This window comes from Cyrtonyx montezumae, unplaced genomic scaffold, assembly GCF_038088225.1.
Source record: "Cyrtonyx montezumae isolate F1298 unplaced genomic scaffold, pur_monq_1.0 scaffold_10, whole genome shotgun sequence".
NCBI classification, from domain to species: domain Eukaryota; kingdom Metazoa; phylum Chordata; class Aves; order Galliformes; family Odontophoridae; genus Cyrtonyx; species Cyrtonyx montezumae.
This window is the reverse complement of record NW_027071826.1, coordinates 24,727,058-24,746,820: the sequence shown is the minus strand read 5'-3', so window position 1 is coordinate 24,746,820 and position 19,763 is coordinate 24,727,058. Positions and strand designations below refer to the sequence as shown.

Below are 19,763 nucleotides of genomic sequence, written 5' to 3'. Positions count from 1 at the left end.
GCCTCAAAACAATTTGAGCAGTTTAGTTCAGTTCACGATCTCCAAGAATGATTAATTTCCAATACTATCAATTGCAGAGACACTTAACACACTGAGGCCTGTCAACAGTGCCATCTGCGCTTGCTCTCACTCTCTTGTATTACACTTAAGTCAACAAGACCATGAGGAATTACCAAACCCTAACTATATAATTAATAAAAATCATCTTGTGCCACAGGGATAACTCATACTCCCAGTGTTGTTTGAAAAGAAATAATTTTAGAATTACGAAAGATGACATCCTGACTCAAGTTCACACAGGTATGAGTATTTTTGTATCTTTAGCATACACTGACCTTTAGCAGTTTCAAGCACTGCGATGATTTCTATTAATACATATTCAAATTTCAAAAAAGCTCAAAGAGTTCTCTTTAAAAGCTCTTCAAAAAGTTTACTAAATTACAACAGTTGTCATAGCAAATGGATTGAGTCACATTTTGGTAAAGGTCTTAGCAGGTATTTAGGTGTTCCTACAGAGTCAGAATGGCATCATGGTGCAGCCACATTTAAGCTGAAACACCAGAAGTAGCCTGAACAGGTAAGAAGGAAAAACCCTCAAACAAGAAGGAACCAGAATATAGCTACAGACAGCAAAATGGATTTTGCTGCATCTCTAATGATTGCACCTTCTCCCTCACATTGATATTTAAAACAAAGACATCTCAATTCTTATTAGATGTGTAAATGTTTGTCTCTAATACCGTTTGCTTACTTATAAATATGAAAATTCTTACCCCAAATCCTCTATGCTAAGTGGTGGCCCAGAACCTGATGGATTCTTCAGCATTAATTCCTGCAGTTTTGTATTTTTTTCATCTTCTGACAGACTTTTGTTGCTTAAAATTTGACGTCTTTTAATAGCAAGGTCCTTAATTTCTTTTAGAAACCTAGCTCTATGTGGATTTATTAATTCAAAGTCTTCCCACGTTAGAATTCCATTAAACCAGGCAGGAGGTTTAGGTTTTGGTGGATCAAGAATAAATTCTGATTTGGAGTCTTCTTCCAGACTTCCTACTGACAATGAATCATGCCCTTCTTCCGTCGAAGCCTCTGACTGACTTTCAGTACAGTGCAAGTCCCTGTCACTCCGTGATTCATATATCAACTTACTCATATTGCTTTTAATGTCTCCCATACACATGAGTTTAAAAAAAGGCTTAGAAATGGGTAAATCCACAAGTCTATTGTCTTGAATGCATTTAGCCAAGAAAATTCCAAGGAAATGAAATAGCTTTGTTATTCTTTCAAGTTCATCGCTATCCTGTGGGAATGGTGCTGTGAAGAGTCCACATGATCTTTGTACATAGTACCCAGGGGGTTTTAATCCACCACCAATATCAACCTGATTTAAGAGACAGAAAATAAACATTATCATTAAAAATTCACAAATAAAAATTAACACTGATAAAAGTGAATTTAATCATATTACTGTGCTATTTAACTTACTATACTGTACTTCTGTGTTAAAAAGGAAACAGGTGAGAAAGAGCTGTGAAACATGGTGGTCATTCTTGTCTATGATGTGTGGCTGCTCATTGAGCACATGCTCGTTCCTTCCTGGCTATCTAGCTCATTTTTCTCCTATGTTAAGTTTGGAACACTTACAATTTAAAATGCAAACAGAAACTGACCTGACGAGACTCATCATCTGGAAAATCGTCATCACAAAGCCAAGCTCCCAAATCTGTCCTCTGAAATTCTGCTGCTACCAATGCATAAAATTCCAAGGTAGGACCCAGGCCTGTTCCTTCCTCCCCTAAAAACTCAACCTATTAAAAACAGAGGAACATAAATAATGAAAAACATTTCTAGTGAAATGTTCAGTGTTGGTTATGCAGCAGGACGTTCCATATCCTGACCAACACTTCAGAAATGGCTATCCAAACTCACTCTGCTAGGCAGGTATGTTTACCTCTAGAACAGATTTTCTGTCTGCATGAATCTGCATGACATTTTCTGCCCATTCCATCAGGGATTCACCTCGCGGAACTTTCACCCTTTCATGCTTTAGGCGTCCCACTCTGAATTCTCCTGGATCATCACGTCGCACTGTGCTTGTGGTTCTGGTTCTTTCAACAGTGGCTTCACGTCTGTTTTGTAGCCACACGATCGCTCTAGAAAAACAAACCCACAGAGCACTTGTTTAAAACTTGAGAGTAACCACAATTTAAAAGTTACTTCGTTAAATACTAATCACATTTTTTTTTTACCCAAAATGCACAAGTATAGTTTGCTAAATTCATCAAATATAATGCATCCTAAATGATTTTTCTTTACTACGCAGGGTCAGACAATGTCTAATATAATAAATAGCAAAACTGAAAACATTTAATACGTGATTTGAAATTACTATAACTTTCACATTACAGTGGAATGAACAGAGGACATCATGCTTTGGATCACAAGTGCAGAAAAACCTAGTTTCTTTCTCAAGATCAATGGTTGTTACAGCTTACACAATATTGCATGACAATTGCGCATGACCCCATTAATACTGACCAAATTTTACAGCACAATTTACTTGCTTACATACTAATTAGAGAAGCACTGATCCAAAGCTGAAGTGCAGTCATTCACATACAAAATGACATTAAGTTATAACAACTGGAGTAATAACATAATAAATAAACCTATAATTATATAGGTAAGAGTACAAAAGAAAGTCTAAAAAAAAGATCTGCTTTAAAAAAAGTTCAACAAATTACTAGTGTTACAGGAATTAACTGCCTCTAATAACAGTACTTATATGAAGGCAAAGTTCAAAATCTCATGGATTTTCATCTATGCAGCAATCAACCATCTACAAATCTACCATCTGTCAGTTGTTTTATTTGACTTCTGCCCAGAGGTGGTGGACACCCTGTCCCAGATGACACTCAAAGTCAGACTGGACAGTGCTCCTAAAGGTACAGGACCTTTAAATGTCCTTTCCGACTCAAATGTTTCTACAGTTTCTCTAGTAACCCAGAACAAGAACAAACAAAAGTTACGTGCTTTGTTTTATACTTTCAAAAATCATTTAATACACCGTTACTTTAAGAAAGCTCTTTTATTTTTGTTTCTTAGTTCATTATGCAGTGAACTGCAACCTAGCTGAATTACTACCAGATATACCTATCTTAAGGAACCCAGCCATGTCTTCAGATAACATGCTGAAGAATGAAATTTCTTCAAAAGTAAATGTCCAGGAGAATATCAGACAAAAGACAAACTACTCATCATAAACTTCTAACAGAACAAATGAAAAATGTTACAAGAGTCCCAAAGTTCTGAAGCTTCCCAGCATCTTCCTATTTTTCTTGCTACTTGCCTAAGATGCTTAATATCTGGAAAGTCAAGTTTAACTTGTTAGGATGAGGTTTTTCTGTGAGTTCCTAATTCCAAAAGTTATTTAAAAAATAAAATAAAAGCAATCTGAGAGGTGGAGGGTACTTTTTTTTTCACTTGTTTCTTTACCTTGATGCTCCAAATGCTGTACAAGTGAAGTATAACTGTCTAGTTTCAAATGGAATTAAGAAAGGACACTTGCTCGTTAGCTGCTCACACCAGTCTGGCAAAGCTCCACTTGCTAGTGCCAACGGTTCCTATAGTTTAATGGAAGAAACAACAACAAAAAGTATTTCTGTTATTAGATTCAGGTTGTCCCAGCACATTTGTTCTAATGAATAAACATCCGATATATCCAAGTTTTCAACTATACTTGAGCAAGTTCCTTGCTTCTTAGCAAGCTTTTATTTTTTTTTAATGTCATTAACAGGATGTTCCCTGAGTTTCCAGGGCTTGAGAGGTCACCGGATGCTTTGGCACATACACTACAAGCTGTACTAAATCTTTGGCATATCTGCTAGTCAAAGCACTGTGGGGAAATGTCAGTATATATTATCTTAAGATAATTACTTCTGAATTTTGCTCAAAAGTGGTGAAATATCTCTTCAATATTGGAAGGCATCACAACAATTCAGTGGTCATAATTGAATTCTACACAATTCCACACTACTATAGTCACTTCTAAAATACAAATGTAACAACAAAGACTGACAAAATTATTACTACAAAGACATTTGGGTGCCAAAACATCCTTTATAAGAACATGAAAAGCAAACTTTCTTCAATAATAAGGGTGACTTAACTGTAACTAAAGAACCTCAAAAAGCAAAAATGGAAAAGAACTAAGTGAATCAAGAATCTTCATCTTTTTAAAATCTTTATTTAAGAAAATTTAGTTCTACTGAAGCATAATTCCATATCCCCAAATATTACCTGGGAGGGTGAGGGTGGAAGATATGACATCAAACACTCCCCTGGAAGTTCCAGGATCGTAGCAATAATGCCAGGATGACATATGCTCTGTTACCATGTATCATAATACTCTTGTTCCTAATTTTGACTTTTAATTTAATTTACTTCAAGTTTTTATTAGTGGATGAGGAATTACTCTAGCAAAACCAAAAAACATGCCACTCTGATTTTCAGGAAGAAGTTTGACATCTATAGGTTTAATTCACAAAACTTGTTTAGATCAAAGCAACTACTTGGAAGTATGTCATCAGGTCTCTTTGTTATTTTGCATCCACCAGCTCATTAGAACAAAGACTGAAGTTTGACTAAGTCATACTAAGTTCACTAAATGTCAACCAAGACAGTCCAGATAGCATCTAATGTAAACAAAATGTTTACAGTAAGCTGGTAAGCACTTTCTTCCACCTTCCAGAGGATTTCACAGTTACTTAGAACTAAACCACCATTTTATATGTATTGAGGACTATGTTGGGGATCGTAACTGCGATCACTTCAAAACAATTGTCATAACTGGGATGAAAAAATTTATGCTTTCTAATGATAACAAACAATACCATTCACCTTCTATCTGTCTATTCAGACTAGTCTGCTACCACAGAACTTACTCATCCAAAATCTAAGAAAATAAATTTTGTGTGAAACAATTCAAAAGTCAAGATAGCAAAAAAGCTAATACATTCAAACAGTTTAAGTAAGGAAGTTTTACCTCAATCTGCTGCAGAATTTTTGTAGTGATTTTTTTGCTTGTGAATTCATCTGGTGGAAAGTTAAACTGAGGATGCTCATCTCCTTCTGAAATTAAGAGAAAAAAATCCTTTATTTTGTGTTCAGTAAAATATTTGAGGAACTTTGCTTTATAACTCACATACCTTCTTGAGAAGTTCGCGCTGTGTAAGGGTCACTAGCAACTATATACAAAATGCGAAGCAACTGCAAAACATCTTCTACTCCACAGGAGTTCTGCCCACTGCCAGCTTTAGCTTGAGGTTGCTCTTTTGCCAAACTAAGGATATCAGAATTCTGAAGAGTAGAAATGGCCCCCTGGCTTAATCCAGATTTTGATCCATGTTCACAAAAATCCTGAGGTGAAGAACAAATAATTTAAAAAAAATATGTTATGAATGAAAACTGCATATTACCATCCGTATGCTCCTGTGCTCCAACTTAATGATTTGAAAAATCAGAATGGATACTGTTTTTATCTTGAACACTTAATTCAGCTGTTGATAGATCAAACCACAATTCAAATACTCTTTAACACAAATATATTTAACGGAAGACAAAAAAAATGCAAAACAGAAACTTGCTAATGGCCTGTGATCATTCAAAACAAAGCACACAGCCATACATAAAAAAGAAGACTGGATGCAGACATATACCTTGTATGCAGCTATGAGCTGGGAACAATTTCTGTTTTTCCTAATACTTTTATTAGTGCCGGTTAATTTCCAGTGGCGCAGGAAAGCTGAATCTGCATTCTTCTGCAGGTAGGTTATCAAGTCATTCTTTGGTAATTCATCAGTGCCAAGGTACTGCTCCACATGCTCTACTGACCAGCAACCCTACAACAGGAACCACCAAATGTTGGTTTTTCCTGATTGTAAAGTCTTAAGATTTCACCATGCATTATGTACTCGAAAAGATCATGCATTAACAGATATACTCACTATCTTTCAGCTAATTGAAAACTGTTAGTTTTTTTAATGTAGCATTTCATAAACTGCAATACGAGTTATTTTGCTGTTGTTTAAACAGCCACAACATAAACAAAAGCATGAAAGTCTTACCATTTTTCCACTTTCTTTTTCTTTATCAGAATCCTTCATTTCTCTGTACATGATTCTAGATATTAAAACAATGAATTAGTACACCATACTCATAGCATGTTCTCTAAATTCTGAAGTTGCACAATGAGTTGTTAAGACATCAATGATACTTAAGTGCATAATCCAAAGAATAGCAAGCAGTTGATTTTCAATTCATAGAACACCCAGCAAAGCTCTTCAAATTTGTACTTGTACAAGTATGTAATTTTCACAATGTGGATAAATTAAACGCTTTGCAAGATAACTACATTTCTTTAAGTCAAGTCTGAGTACTTCAACCACCTTTATCGTGCAAACTTCCCAACACAGCTTTATGATCTTCATTATATGAGCTCAATGAAGTTTCAAATTCACAGACAAAACACAGACAATAGTTGCAACAGAAGCACTAAAAAAATCTTCACATTTAAAAAATTGCAACAGCCACATCACAGTTGTTTTCATATACATTAGTTTTCCAATATGATAGAATTATGTTGGTATGGTAAATGAGACATACACAATTTCTTTTACCATAAATCAAGTAAAGTCAAATTAGCATAGAGAGAATAGATGAAGTTGGAAGGGACTCCATTTGCATAACAAATGCTCTTAAGCCATTTAAGCTGTTTAAGCATCCCAGATGCCCTTTGCTAGACTTGCTTTGGATCCACAGCTCTCATAGGCTCTCAGGAGCTTAGAATAAGTCTCTCTCTATCAACGAGGGGAAATCCTTCTTTCTTCAGACTGGTGGCAGTGCTATTCTGACCAAACCTGAGGATGCTGATGTCTTTCTTTGTAAGAGTGAGTAGCTGGCTCATGTACAACTTTATCTCCACCAGAACACTCAGGTCTTTTTTTCCAGGCTACTTTCAAGCCAGTTGGCTCCCAGACATCACCAGTGCTGCATCCTAAGCTATTACGCTTCACACTCTCACTAGATTCAACTCTGGGCTGGCACTGACTTTCATTTCCCTCTATTTGCATGCTCAAACATCTCCATATTCCTCCTGGGTCACTTGACACTTCTTCCATCATTTGAATGCTCCCTTTTAATGTTCTGAGTTCTCTGGGGAGTTTCTCCACCCATTCAGGTCTCCTACTGCCTCTGCTTGACTTCCCACACATCGGAATAGGCCATTTTGAATGTGGAATAAGCAATTTCTCAAAAAAAAAAAAAAAAACCCACAAAACAAACAAACAAACAGCTCTCTCAGATCCCTCTTCTTTAATACCATATGCTAATGGCATTCTTCCAAGCAGATCCTTGAGCAAGCTATATTATGCTGTCTTACTCTAGTGACTCACTTTTGAAATCAGTCACAGTTGAATGTTAGAGATCTTTTTTATTTTTAAAAAGTAGTCACAGCACTATCTTCAAAACTAATATGCACATCTGAACTAAAATGCAAGGAAAAAAACCTAAATCTAGCATTGCTTCCTACAGAGGAGGTAGAGACTTCAGCACTGTTTTACATCTGTTTCCTAATCAGTCACACACTCTTTAAAGAATAACAAACTTGTGAGCTTACGTATATGTTGGCTCCCAAATACGTCTAAGTTTGTCAGATTTCACGTTGCCATTACAGGAAAGCTGTAACAATTTCTGTACGTAGTAAAATATTGTGGATCGAAAGTTCGTTAGGGTCAGTTCTACTTCTCGAGTTGTTCCAAGACCTGAAACTTTCAATGTAAGTGCTAAGCGTGGTGAAGGCATGCACTCAACCTCTTCCAATAGTTCTGAATGTGGTGTACCTGCATACAAAAAATCGTTTGACATGATGTTAACAAAAAATACATGAAGCATGACAAGTTGGCTTAAAGATTAATAAAGTGGTTCAATAAGGAACTATAAAGACTTCCTGCATGCAGGCCAGCAAGTTTAGCAAGTACTGAATTAAAACTATTAGCTATTACTAAGTGCTATAATTATACCACTTCTATGCGAGTTAGCTCTATGTGAGTAAAGCTAGCATCAGTTTTCAAAATCCATATTGATTCTTACACATTGGGAACATTCTCTTTAATGTAATTATAGCACCTGAATTCCTTACTTATACGGTAACTTCTTTTTGTATTTACCCCTTTTAGTTTGCCAAAATCAACAATGGTTCATTTCCACGTAAGCCTAAAACCATGTACTCATTTCTGTAATAAACACTGACTGTGCCTCCAGAGCTGAACAAGAATGAACTAAAGGAACGAGAACCTATGCTGTGCTGCTTGTCATAAAGACTGCTCAGTGACTGTATTGATGTTTTCCATCACCTAGGCTTTGGAATGCTTCAACAAGCCCTCTCCAATTAAAGTTACTCTAGGCAGCTCAGTACAGAGACTATTCCCTGTAGGCTGAACAGGACATAGCAAGAGACCTATTGCTGATGTAATTTAGACTTATGACTGTGTCTGTTTTACAGGGTGTTTAAATTACTTCGTCCTCAATGCTTGCACATGCAGAAGCAAGTGAAGCTCCCATTCAAACAATGAAAAGCCACAAAGCCACAAAAGCATGTTGAACTGGCAAACCATGATAGGATCCCTAGAGCTCAATGGACCCTCAACAGTGAGTCTTCATTCTGAAGCCTGATCACATATCACAAATACATCTCATCAACCAACCTGGTGGAGGGATTTCTAAATCAGTTGTTTGCTGAACATTTGTTCGACCAGGTCTTGGGTCAAAAGCAGGAACCAGAGCAGAAAACTGCCGTTTCAATACATAATCATCATCCCATGTTCTTCTACGACCTCCTTTGGTCTCATACTCCTCTTCTTCCTACAATAAAGGAAATAATAAGGAATCCATAATAAAAATTCTGTAACAGAGAAACATTTCATAAAAAATGTCAAAGTTATGGAATACAGCATTAACATGAAGTAAAAATGACAAAAGATGAGAAAAGAACTAACACTGTTAAGCACCAGCTATTTAATTGGTCAAGCAGGAATCAGAGGAACTAAGCAAAACCAGCAACATACAGAAACCTGCACTGGTAGGCTAAACTTAGAATAGGTATTTTCACAATTTCTGGAAAAAAAACCAAAAATTTTTGTCAAGCACCAAAATAACATAGGGAAATTCACCACTATTCTGGTCAGCAAATTTGATGTAGATGTATTGTGTATTGTACAAGCTATGGAGTATCAAAAGAGCCAAATAAATACTGTCAAAATAAATGCACTGACTTTTCCGAATACAGTAGGGTTGGGGTTTTTGTTTTTTTCAATATATAAATACATTGCTATATAATGTGTGTGCATTTTATCCATAGATTAAATCAAATACCAAAGTACTGTAACTATCATGGTGGGAAGAAATCCGATTTTCAACAAGCCTTTGCAAATATTAACTACTTACGACTTTTTAAAACAAGCCTTTAATGCGTTCAGCTTCTCATTAAGAAGAATGAAAGGGATTCCAAGAAAAGAACATTTTCTTTTGCATTATCTGGTTCTACTGGTTCATTTCTACTGCTCTGCATGAAAAATTATAACAACTTACTTTAAACAATTCTGTGAAGAACTTGACAATTAATAAATTGTGCTTATTGTTTGCACTGTACTTCCATTTAAAAAGTTTCCATTCTTAAATCAGCATCTTGTGCAGAAGGTAAATTAAATATTTGGTAATGTACTTGAATTCCCATCAGAATTGTTTAATGTTCTGGTTAAAATGCTTGAAATTTCAGCATATTAATAAGTTGAAGTTTCTATAGTTTCATAAATATTTACATTTATGTAAAAATATTAAACATTAGTGAAGTCCTGCATTTTTCCTCTTTCAATACTCATTTGGATCACTTTAATGGTAACAGGAGATCAAGCATTCACCATTGCACAGCAGAACCAAATAAAGCACCAGGACTCGCAACAATATAGGCAAGATCCATTAGACTAATTTCCTGCTTTTTCTTATTCTTTCCAGATATTCCATCAAGCATATTTTATTTTTATAATTTGCTTCATGTAGGCCTTCAGGAAAACACATACTCAAACTGCATCATTTGAAAACATAATAATAATAATTAAATAAATAAGGAGCCTATCCACAAAGTTGCACCATTTCGTCAGCCAGTGAAACGGTGATCCATCACTTCTGCTACCTGTCAACTTGTTTCCAAGTTGCTTTTTAAGATGTCAGTTCTGGCCTATAATGTCTCAGAATGTGCTGATATTCAAAAACATTTTTATCTTGAAGAATGTTGAAGATGGTACAATTAGTCAAATTTGCACAGGAAGGAGACTGCCCAGTTAGCTATCCTATCCAACAAGGTCTCGCAATTTTACTGCATCCATGTGAACGTTTAAGAAAACAGTTTTTGTTAATATTTATGATACAAGCAAGAAGAGGAAGCAAGCATAACGAACTGCCTTCTAGAAGAAGTATTCTGATTGCACTGCCAGAGAAGTATAAGCTGATTTTATTTTCGGTGTTTTGTTTTAAGTCTTAATGGATTGGTACTCAATTGAAAAGTCAAAGAATGGCTGTGGCTGGAAGGGACCTCTGGCTCCTGCTGGATCAGTACGGTCACCTGGACTTTGGGCCATCTGTACTATGTGTATCTAAGGTCTTTGAAGAAACCTAAGGCGGTAGACTTCACTACTTCCCTGGACAAACCTGTGTTATAGTTCCGTCAGCTATACAGTAAAGAAATAGATCCCTAAGCATTTCTCCAATTTAGTAGTCCTAAATGTGAATACATATGCTTTAATTAGAATCAGAACGATTTGAGTTGAAAGGTACCTTAAAGAACATCTAACTAAGACTCCATATTCTCAAAAATATCTGGATTTTTAATGCATCTGTTAGCATAACTAATTAAAGTAATTAACTATACAATACCATAACTTCCTCATATTCTTGATCTTCTTGGTTATCATCTTCATTTTCATCATCTTCTTCATCTGGTTCAGGTAGATCCTCATCATCATCTAACTCTGCCAACAGAGTACTAGCTCGACAGCTATCCAGAAAATCTATAATATAAGTATATGTTTATTTATTTGCAAAATAAAAAAAAAACATCTCTTTAAAAGACAAAATATGAAAATGCAAGAATTCTAGCACTGAGAAGACTGAAAAAACAATTCTCACAAACAAGAATTAAACCACTACTGATACAGTATATCTAACAAATGAAGCACATACGATAGTGTGATTAAGAATAACCAGAAAGTGATCAGTTTTTCATTTGCTTTTATCAAAGATGTTACAATGTCATTCGTCTTAAATTATGAAAGACTGTAAAAATTACTACACTTATTTTGTGTGATTCTGTATTTAGTTTTAAAAGCAGGTTAGTGACATAATTCCCACAATGAACATGTGGCTTACACCTCAAATTATACTGTAAGGGACATTTAAAATAAATAGTTAAGAGCAACATTTTTGGAGATTCAGTTGCTACTAAATTTCTGTAACTAAAAGCTGAAGCTAGATACAGTTACACCCACCTAGAACTAAGACTTAAAAACCAGCATCCTCCCAGAACAAACAAACAAAAGCAGAAAAGACATTCACAATGATCCAAGGCAAACTATGATAGGGAAATATGGCATTTTTCTATATGCATATAAACTATTCAAATACCTTCTGAATCGCTGTTAAGTTCCCAACAGACACTCTAAGGTAACTTCTAAACATATCTGTTAAATTGTTTATATTTTAAGGTTTGTAACCTTATAAATATCAAGTGACGTTTAAAAGAATAAATGGAGATGGCGTATGTAGATATCTTAACTAACTCCAAGTGGCTCAGTTCCAACGCCCTGATAATCTGCAAAGTCAGAATAGTCTTCACAATAGGCAGCAAAACAGAACATACTTGCCAACAGCTCATTCAATCAAGTTTTTACACAATTCAAGTATGCCTTTCAATAATCCCTCTCCGTCCAATGAGCTTCACATTAGAAATACTTCCCTGCTTCTAGTTCCAAGTTTGTCTTGACTTCATCAACTTCATTCCTATATTTTATTATTCAGCCAAGTTAACTACAATCCTCTTTCACAGCATTCACATCCTACAAATAACTTTCATCCTAACACCTGTATTTAGCATATTAATTCCATACAACTTTGAATTTTGTTCCTCAGATCACATGCTTCTATCCTTTATGACAATTTAATTTCTGTGTTCTTTCCAATTTCTTGCAATTACTATGGTTTGAACACACCGGGAACCTGAGATAGAATTTTTAGTCTACAGCATGCCTAATGGCTGGATATTTTTCAGCTAGTACTAGAATGTCTCACAACGAGCACATAGCATGTTAAATGAGAAAGAAATGATTTTAAGTGGAGGCTTATATGCTTACTACATTAAAAACTAAAATAATTTGACTAAGGTAAAGATTAAGTGCCCAAAATAAACCATAACATTAATAATCATCATGTGGGACAGAAATTACTGAATTAAAAAGACCTGAAATTATAAGTAATATAATGCCAACCAAGTAATATTTCCTTGAGTACTGCTTTACAGAACTAATAACATATGAACATCTCAGCTTTCAAATACTTATCAGTAAATACACCACTACACAAAAAAAAAAAATTATAACAATGGGAAGAATGGAGAAATCATTAATGGGAAGTCTGTTTACATTCATTTAAAAATGAAACTTACCATATAAAGAATATTCTGCCTCCTGCCCTGTATCGCTCTCACTAGATGTTGATGTTAGGCTAGTAGTTAGAGTATTACTAAGCGACTGACCAACAGATAAAACTGTAGTTGCTGTAGCTACATTGCTGCTGCTAGTAACACTGGATGTAGACATGGTCACTGTTGATGTGGTACCAGTTGTAGTCAGATTAGGAAAACTTTGGGCACCCATAAGAGGAGACGCTATAGATAAAGATATGGTAAGATAAAATAAATGATTTGATGACTTGAAGAGTACAATTTACATGCATGAGTCCTGAGTTGAAAAATAAATTTTGGATTGAGGAATTATCTCATGTGGTATTTTACAATAAAGAATAACAGATCTAATGGGAAGGGATTCCCAGTGCAGAAGTGCACACTGCAATGCAGATGCCCATACCTGAGCATATTCCCTTGTGTACAGTTAAAACAAATAAAATTATTAAATAAATCCCCAAATCCCCACTGTAAATCTGAAATTACATCAACACAGTTTTGAACAGTATTCCTGAAATCCATTACTCCAATATTGTTTAAGACCTTACAATTTTACTCTAACATCAATAAAATTATACAAGGAAAAGAATGTAACTATATATAAATTAATTACAGAACATAAGACAAACTTGAAACCTTTTTAGCATTTTCTTTAACGTTCCTAAAACAACTCTGGCTTGTTAATTTTAACATAATTATTAATGCATATATTCACGACGTACTGGCAGTACTGTGAAAAACAAAATTTAGTAATTCAATGTTGGATGATTTATATCAAGCCAGCAACATCTAACAAGTTACCTTACCGCATATTCAAATATAACATGGTAAATACAATTTAGGTTAATGACTGAAATGAAACTCCACCATAAATTCAATAGAAAGAATTTTAGTTACTGCACATATATGAAATAGCAGAAATTAAACCTATACATAATTACACATTTACACCCCAATGTTGAGAACATTTTCTTGCATTCTTATTTGCAAATGCAAATGGTGAATCACATTTGCATAAGAAAATTTGAGGTGTCATCTACTCTTAAATTTAATCTGTACTTTTTTCCTGTCTACTTTTTCTAAAATTTATCAAATGCAAGGGCATCTGATAGCTTTTCGATAAAAAAAAAAACAACAAACATCATATATTTTTGTTGTCTGTCAAATACAGCTGTAAGAACATAAACATCTAAATAAAATTAAAAAATGCAAACTAAAATCAGCAAAGGCAGGTTTTGCACTTGAGTTTTTGTTGTATGTGGAGAGGAAGAGAGCAAAATTTAGATTTAATAATTTATCAAACCATATACTCATCTCTGTAAATAAGAAAGCTTGAAATTTTTTGTTGTTGTTAAGAACTTGACAGTCAGCTGCTCTGTGTACGTATCTTCCACTTTAATTAACAGTAAACTCTTTGCTCTTATAAGCAAGAGAAACATAAAAAGCCACTAAGTGCCAGCATTTTATTTGCTTAGATCTCGAGAACAAAAAGAAGATGGCTACCACTTAACTCTTGACAAATGCCAATATTTCCAAATGCAATTACTGCAGCAAGTCCAAAGGGTCTTCAATTACAAATCATGATTTATAACACGTTTGAACTTGCTTATATTTTTTAACGAAAGCTTTTTACAATGCAGCAATATAACTTTAGTGTGTCTGCTCAAATTTAGTATCTAATCTCTCTTTGGGACACAAGTTCTCATTTACGGTTTCTATGCGTAAAATGTGGGAATTATCTAAAGCACTGATTTATTCTTTAATGTTAAGAATATGGAAAAAAAAAGTACTTATTTCCAACTTTAACACAGTTATTATACCAAACATGCTTGAAATCTGATCAATATGCTGTTAATCACATAATTACTAATCAGAATTAGAGGCACTGAGTATGTGCCTAAAATAACTGATTATCTGAAATTTTCTATTTGCTATTTTATTTACATTTTTAATGCAGGCAACAAGCCTTTTTCTCTCCTAGTTTCAGAATAATACGAATGTATGCATACAAATTAAAATCCACCCAAGTGAAAAAAGATACCACATTTATCAACATTTAGAAGATCACTAAAAGCAAACAACACATCTTAAAATAAGAAAGCACAGAAATTTCAGGAAAGCATAAAATCTTACCAAAAAAATCAGAGTGCTTCCTTTTTATTAAGGTATTTTCCTAACTGATCTACCTCACAAAACACTGAGCATCATGCCTAATATAAAACTGGTTAAGTAACATCTCAGATAGGAGTATTCTTAAAATTCACAAGTGAACTCGTCATAAAGTTTATAGTTTATCTGCTAATACCTTAATCCCACATATAATCTGAGTCAGAACACAAAAAAGTTGAACCATGTACATTTACTATGTATAACTAAAATTATCATGCCTGAAAGATTTGCTAAATCTAAAGTTTAATGACGATGGCATTTTTAGAAGACACGCACAGTACTGTTAGCGTACAGTGGATGACTCAGCCTGCTTGATAGAATACAGGGAATTACTACAATTTCATCACTTTTTCTTTCTACTCTGCTCTTCATTCCTAAGTCTAGACAATTAACTGGAAATGAATTTGAGATGAAAGAATTTCAAATGAAATATGGAAAACCTGCGTTTCCTAAATGATAAAAAACGAAACAGAAACAGGTAGATAGAAGGTGAATGAGCAAATTCTACACAGAACAGACAGGACAGAAAGAATATCCCACGTTATCTCTCACTGCAACTCTTTGTTCTTCATCGTGTAATAAACATCAAATTATTTTCCATCTGATGGGCACCACAGTGCAATCTGGCATCAAAGGGCCATAGAACACTTTCCTATTACCTATTTCCCTATGAGTTCTTCCTTAATTTTGGAAACTTGCACAAGAACAAGACTGCTCTCTGTGTATTTGTTAGGCCAACTCAAACCAAACTTCTTTATTGAAATCCAAGGAGACAACAAAAGCTTAAACTATAAAAGTAAATACGGACTACTTACTTGCAGTACTCATGACGTTTCTTCCCAGAGTATTAGTATTGTTATCGCTGCTACTTCGGCTTAAATTCATGTTGTTCGTGGCATTGGTACGTGCTATGTTTGCCACTCTTCGAACAAAAGACTCCAAGCTCGAAGTTTCTCGAGATGATAAGTTAGGGACACTTGCACTGGAGCTCATTGGTGCCCCAGCAGCCAACAAAGAACTAACTGAAAGTCTGTTACTTGCTGAAGAGCTTAGAGGTCGTTGGGAAGCTGCTTCTTTATTAGTCAGTTCGGAAACTGAACTAACATCAGGAGAGCTTACACTAACAATTCCCATGGAGATAGCACTGGACTCCCCAGGAGTACGTATAGAATTATCAGGGCCTAACTTCCTTTCTGAATTTTCATTTCCCATGTCCGCTGTTAAGGTGCTGGTGCTTGCACTGGAAGATGACCCTACTTCAGCCTGAGGCACATTATCAGCGGAAGACAGAACAACAATTGGTTCGTGGACGTCAGTGCCTGAAACTATATTTTGTTCCATTACACTTTCTGATCTCCGCTCCATTTTGGTCGAACCCAAGCTGATGTCGCTGCTACTGGCCACGCTACACACAGAACTGCTGCTTCCTTTTCTACTTGAGGAGCCTGCAGCAGCAGTCGTCTTGTCTGGACAGTTGTTTTTCACCAAGCTGCTCCATGACTGCGTTGTGCCTGAAACAGTGGATGAAACAGGTTTGGGTGATGCCGCTGAATCAGGGTCGTACCCTGGTGCAAGCTTGAGGTCAAACTTTCCTTCTGCGCCCATACGGTAAGAGTTAGAGCCACCAGCATCCCAGGTGACATCAATCCAGCCTGGAAAGGGACAGGAGTTTGTGAGATCCAGCAGAAAGCAGACAGGAGCGTCAGACAGTAGCTCCACAATGTGGGATCGGCTTCTCATAAGGGCTGCACGTCTGAATTGATAAAATTACTGAATAACCCTTAAAGCCAATTAAAAAGGAAGAATGGTTATGTAATTTGGTAATATATTATGAAAATTAAGGCAGCAAGCATGATCAGCTTCTATCTTCAGGATCCCAGAATCCAGCCAAAAGCAAAGTTTGCTTCAGGAAAGAACTTGACCTACTAGGATCTCTCAAATCTTTCTTATTAGTTTCTCTACCATCAGAAACTGTATCAATATAATTTGATTAATATCTAGCAAGAATCTATAATTCCTGTATACACATTTTGTGTTTTTGTTCTTTGTTCAATACTTGTAGATGAGCATTTTATTAAATTGGTTACTTTTGGATTTGATACTTTTATATTGTGAATGGAGGAATTGAATGACACACAGCTTTTTGCCTCAACTTAGAAACTCAGGCATTTCTTACACATAGGAAAAGTCTCAGAGCATTTCAGGATTGTAAGAGGAATACTCGCAGAAAGTTAAAAGATTATACTGGGATCAAAAGAAACGCCATCCCTCTTTAATTCCTCCGTTAAATATTGTAAGTTAAACACACTAAAGCAGTAATGATAACGTACAATTTAGCTAACTAGAATAGAAATAGGGGAACAAGTCTTTTTGCTTGTCTGATATCTACTATAATCTCTCACCTGAAACACTTCAAGTTTTTCTTATTGTATGTTTCAACTGTACCAAATCTTGTGCCACTACTCCAATCTATTCCATCATCACTTTAGACTAAAATAGAAGATCACAGATCTTCACAGATTCTGTTTAGCAATATCGCTCAGGAGGAATAACATTTAAAAATGGATAAGGCTTCCAGAAGTAGGCATCTCATCCCCATTTGAACAGGCTTATATCATGCTTTTCTTTTTTACTTCATCTACACAACCTACATCTGAGCAGTTTCATGCCACTGAACCTTTGAGAGGTGAACTTGACAAAGAAAATACTAAATATCTTTCTACATTTTAGTGGTCTTTCTTACCAAACACACAATAAAAGTTCCACACAGTTAAACAGTATGATTTTTCCTCTTTATGTGTATCTGGATTGGGTATTCTGAAAAAGCACAATTAAATTACTGCACTTGTTTTGCGTAGTTCCTTCTATAATAGTAATCACAAACAGTTCAAAACCTGCACAATTTATTAAAATACATAATATGTACTTGATCCTTTTTGTCCTGTTGCTGCATTATTATGGCCCCCCAAACAACTCCAGATTTGTCTGAACACGTTAATAACTGCAAGACAACTGTGGCAGGACTAACAGTACACTGACAAATTTTTCACACTTCAGCATCAGTTGACATGAACCACCAATTCACCTATACATACATAGGAAAAGTTTACTGGAATGTCAGAAGAAAAAACACTGATTTAGTAATATACTACTCACAAATATTTAACATCTTAAAAGTGAGAGTGCAGCTATATGTCTGGATCATAGGACGGCTCCCTACAGGCTACGCTGAAGGGCTTTAAAAAGACTCAAATTTTCAAGACATTTTAGAACACTGTACCTTGGACATGGCTTAATTTTTTAAGAAAGGACAACTACAAATCTGGCTAAGAATTACTTTAAATGGTTCAGAAATAAGGTCGGTCTTATAGGGGTGGAGGTGGGGGAAACTGAGAAGGTACATTCAGGCCCTTCTGGTGACCTTTCAGTATCTCATCCTCTTGAGCAGTGACCCTCCTGACTGTTGCAGGGCTCTATTTTGATTCCTTTATTTTTTTAATGAACAAAATAACAACTCAATCCCAATGAAGCTAGCAAGGTAGGAAAAGTACAGGATACAATAAAAGTCAAGAAAAACACTGCAAATGCTAAGCTAGAAGAAAAGAAGAATGTAAATACAGGTTTTGCAGGCCCAAAGCTTAATTAATCAGTAAGCATCACCAATCTGGCATATTTTTATTTCTTCATAATGAATGTCAACATAACAAAGGAAAAATTTAAGGTCTAAAAATATTTCATATACAATGATTTCTCTTCCATGCATTAAAATGGAATTTCACATATGGACCACTACAGTTACAGTACTCAGCTTCCTCCTCCCCATAAGTATCAACATCCTCAAGACACTACGGAAGAAATACTATGATGTTACCAATTCCGCATACAGACAGCAAATAAAATATCAAATAATCATTCTATAGAGATTTACAAATTCAGGCAATTTGTACTCACCATTGTGCAATTCTCCTGTAACAGTGCCTTCACCCTGTGGGCTTCCATCCTGATCTCTCCACTTCCAATCAATTCCTCTGATTACCCGAGCTCCTGGAACCATGTATTTCAAAACTTGAGAACGGACCAGACGCCTCTGCCTTCGCAAATTTGCTTCAGCTTCTTTAGCAGCTTTTCCTTCAAGAAACATAAACTGGAATTACATAACTGGAAAAGTACAGCGATACTGAATGGGGAATAACTTTGAGCTTGTTTTTAAGCATGATTCAATGGAAAGGCCAACATGGCTTTTTTTACACTTATTTATATACTTTATGTTAAGTAGTAAGAGAACAAAGAGGATATACACATTACTTTTCTTACCCAACTGGTCTTCACATACTCCATTCACAGTGCCATAAAGTTCAAATCCAGATAGGGAGAGGTAGTGTGTTTGCCCACTGGCATTCTTTCCCATCTGTTTTATTCTAACATGCCTCCAGCCTTGTTTCTCATCCTTTGGAGGATCTAAAGGCCATGTTGCTGTAGACCTTCACATTTGTTAGAGAAAGGTATGAGACAAGAGAGAAATTTAACAAAAAAAACAAAAGAGCACCTAAGGATTATTATCAAACAGTGATCATTTATGGATAAAATCAGAAAGCTGCCAAGAACATAATACAAAACCTAGTAACATTAGGACCAAATTCTGGCTAAGTGCTGGTGTTACTGTCCCTAGTCTTTTAAGAAAAAGTACTAAAAGTAATTTACAATAACAGAAAAACATAAACAACGTTACATGAACCATACAAAACTTATGAATCACTCCTTTTCCAATCCCTCCTTGGTAATCTAGGTCACTCCTTTACGTAACTAC

At 35.4% G+C, this 19,763-nt stretch overlaps 1 protein-coding gene across 10 annotated transcripts in view; it reads right to left on the bottom strand.

Annotated features, from left to right (window-relative positions):
- HECTD1 (HECT domain E3 ubiquitin protein ligase 1) overlaps positions 1-19,763 on the bottom strand; it is a 56,447-nt gene that overhangs the window by 2,530 nt on the left and 34,154 nt on the right. For 5 of the 10 annotated variants that reach the window (XM_065753508.1, XM_065753517.1, XM_065753535.1 and 2 more), the window contains 15 exons: positions 19,271-19,437; positions 18,908-19,084; positions 15,772-16,608; positions 12,770-12,991; positions 10,987-11,120; positions 8,763-8,919; positions 7,676-7,898; positions 6,126-6,180; positions 5,718-5,900; positions 5,208-5,418; positions 5,045-5,130; positions 3,496-3,623; positions 1,952-2,153; positions 1,671-1,808; positions 774-1,381 (listed from right to left, as the gene is read on the bottom strand). In XM_065753508.1, coding sequence (XP_065609580.1) covers positions 774-1,381; positions 1,671-1,808; positions 1,952-2,153; positions 3,496-3,623; positions 5,045-5,130; positions 5,208-5,418; positions 5,718-5,900; positions 6,126-6,180; positions 7,676-7,898; positions 8,763-8,919; positions 10,987-11,120; positions 12,770-12,991; positions 15,772-16,608; positions 18,908-19,084; positions 19,271-19,437 — 3,528 coding nt within the window. The remainder of the gene's footprint in view (positions 1-773; positions 1,382-1,670; positions 1,809-1,951; positions 2,154-3,495; positions 3,624-5,044; positions 5,131-5,207; positions 5,419-5,717; positions 5,901-6,125; positions 6,181-7,675; positions 7,899-8,762; positions 8,920-10,986; positions 11,121-12,769; positions 12,992-15,771; positions 16,609-18,907; positions 19,085-19,270; positions 19,438-19,763) is intronic. The other 5 variants (XM_065753551.1, XM_065753569.1, XM_065753576.1 and 2 more) reach the window with 3 other exon arrangements.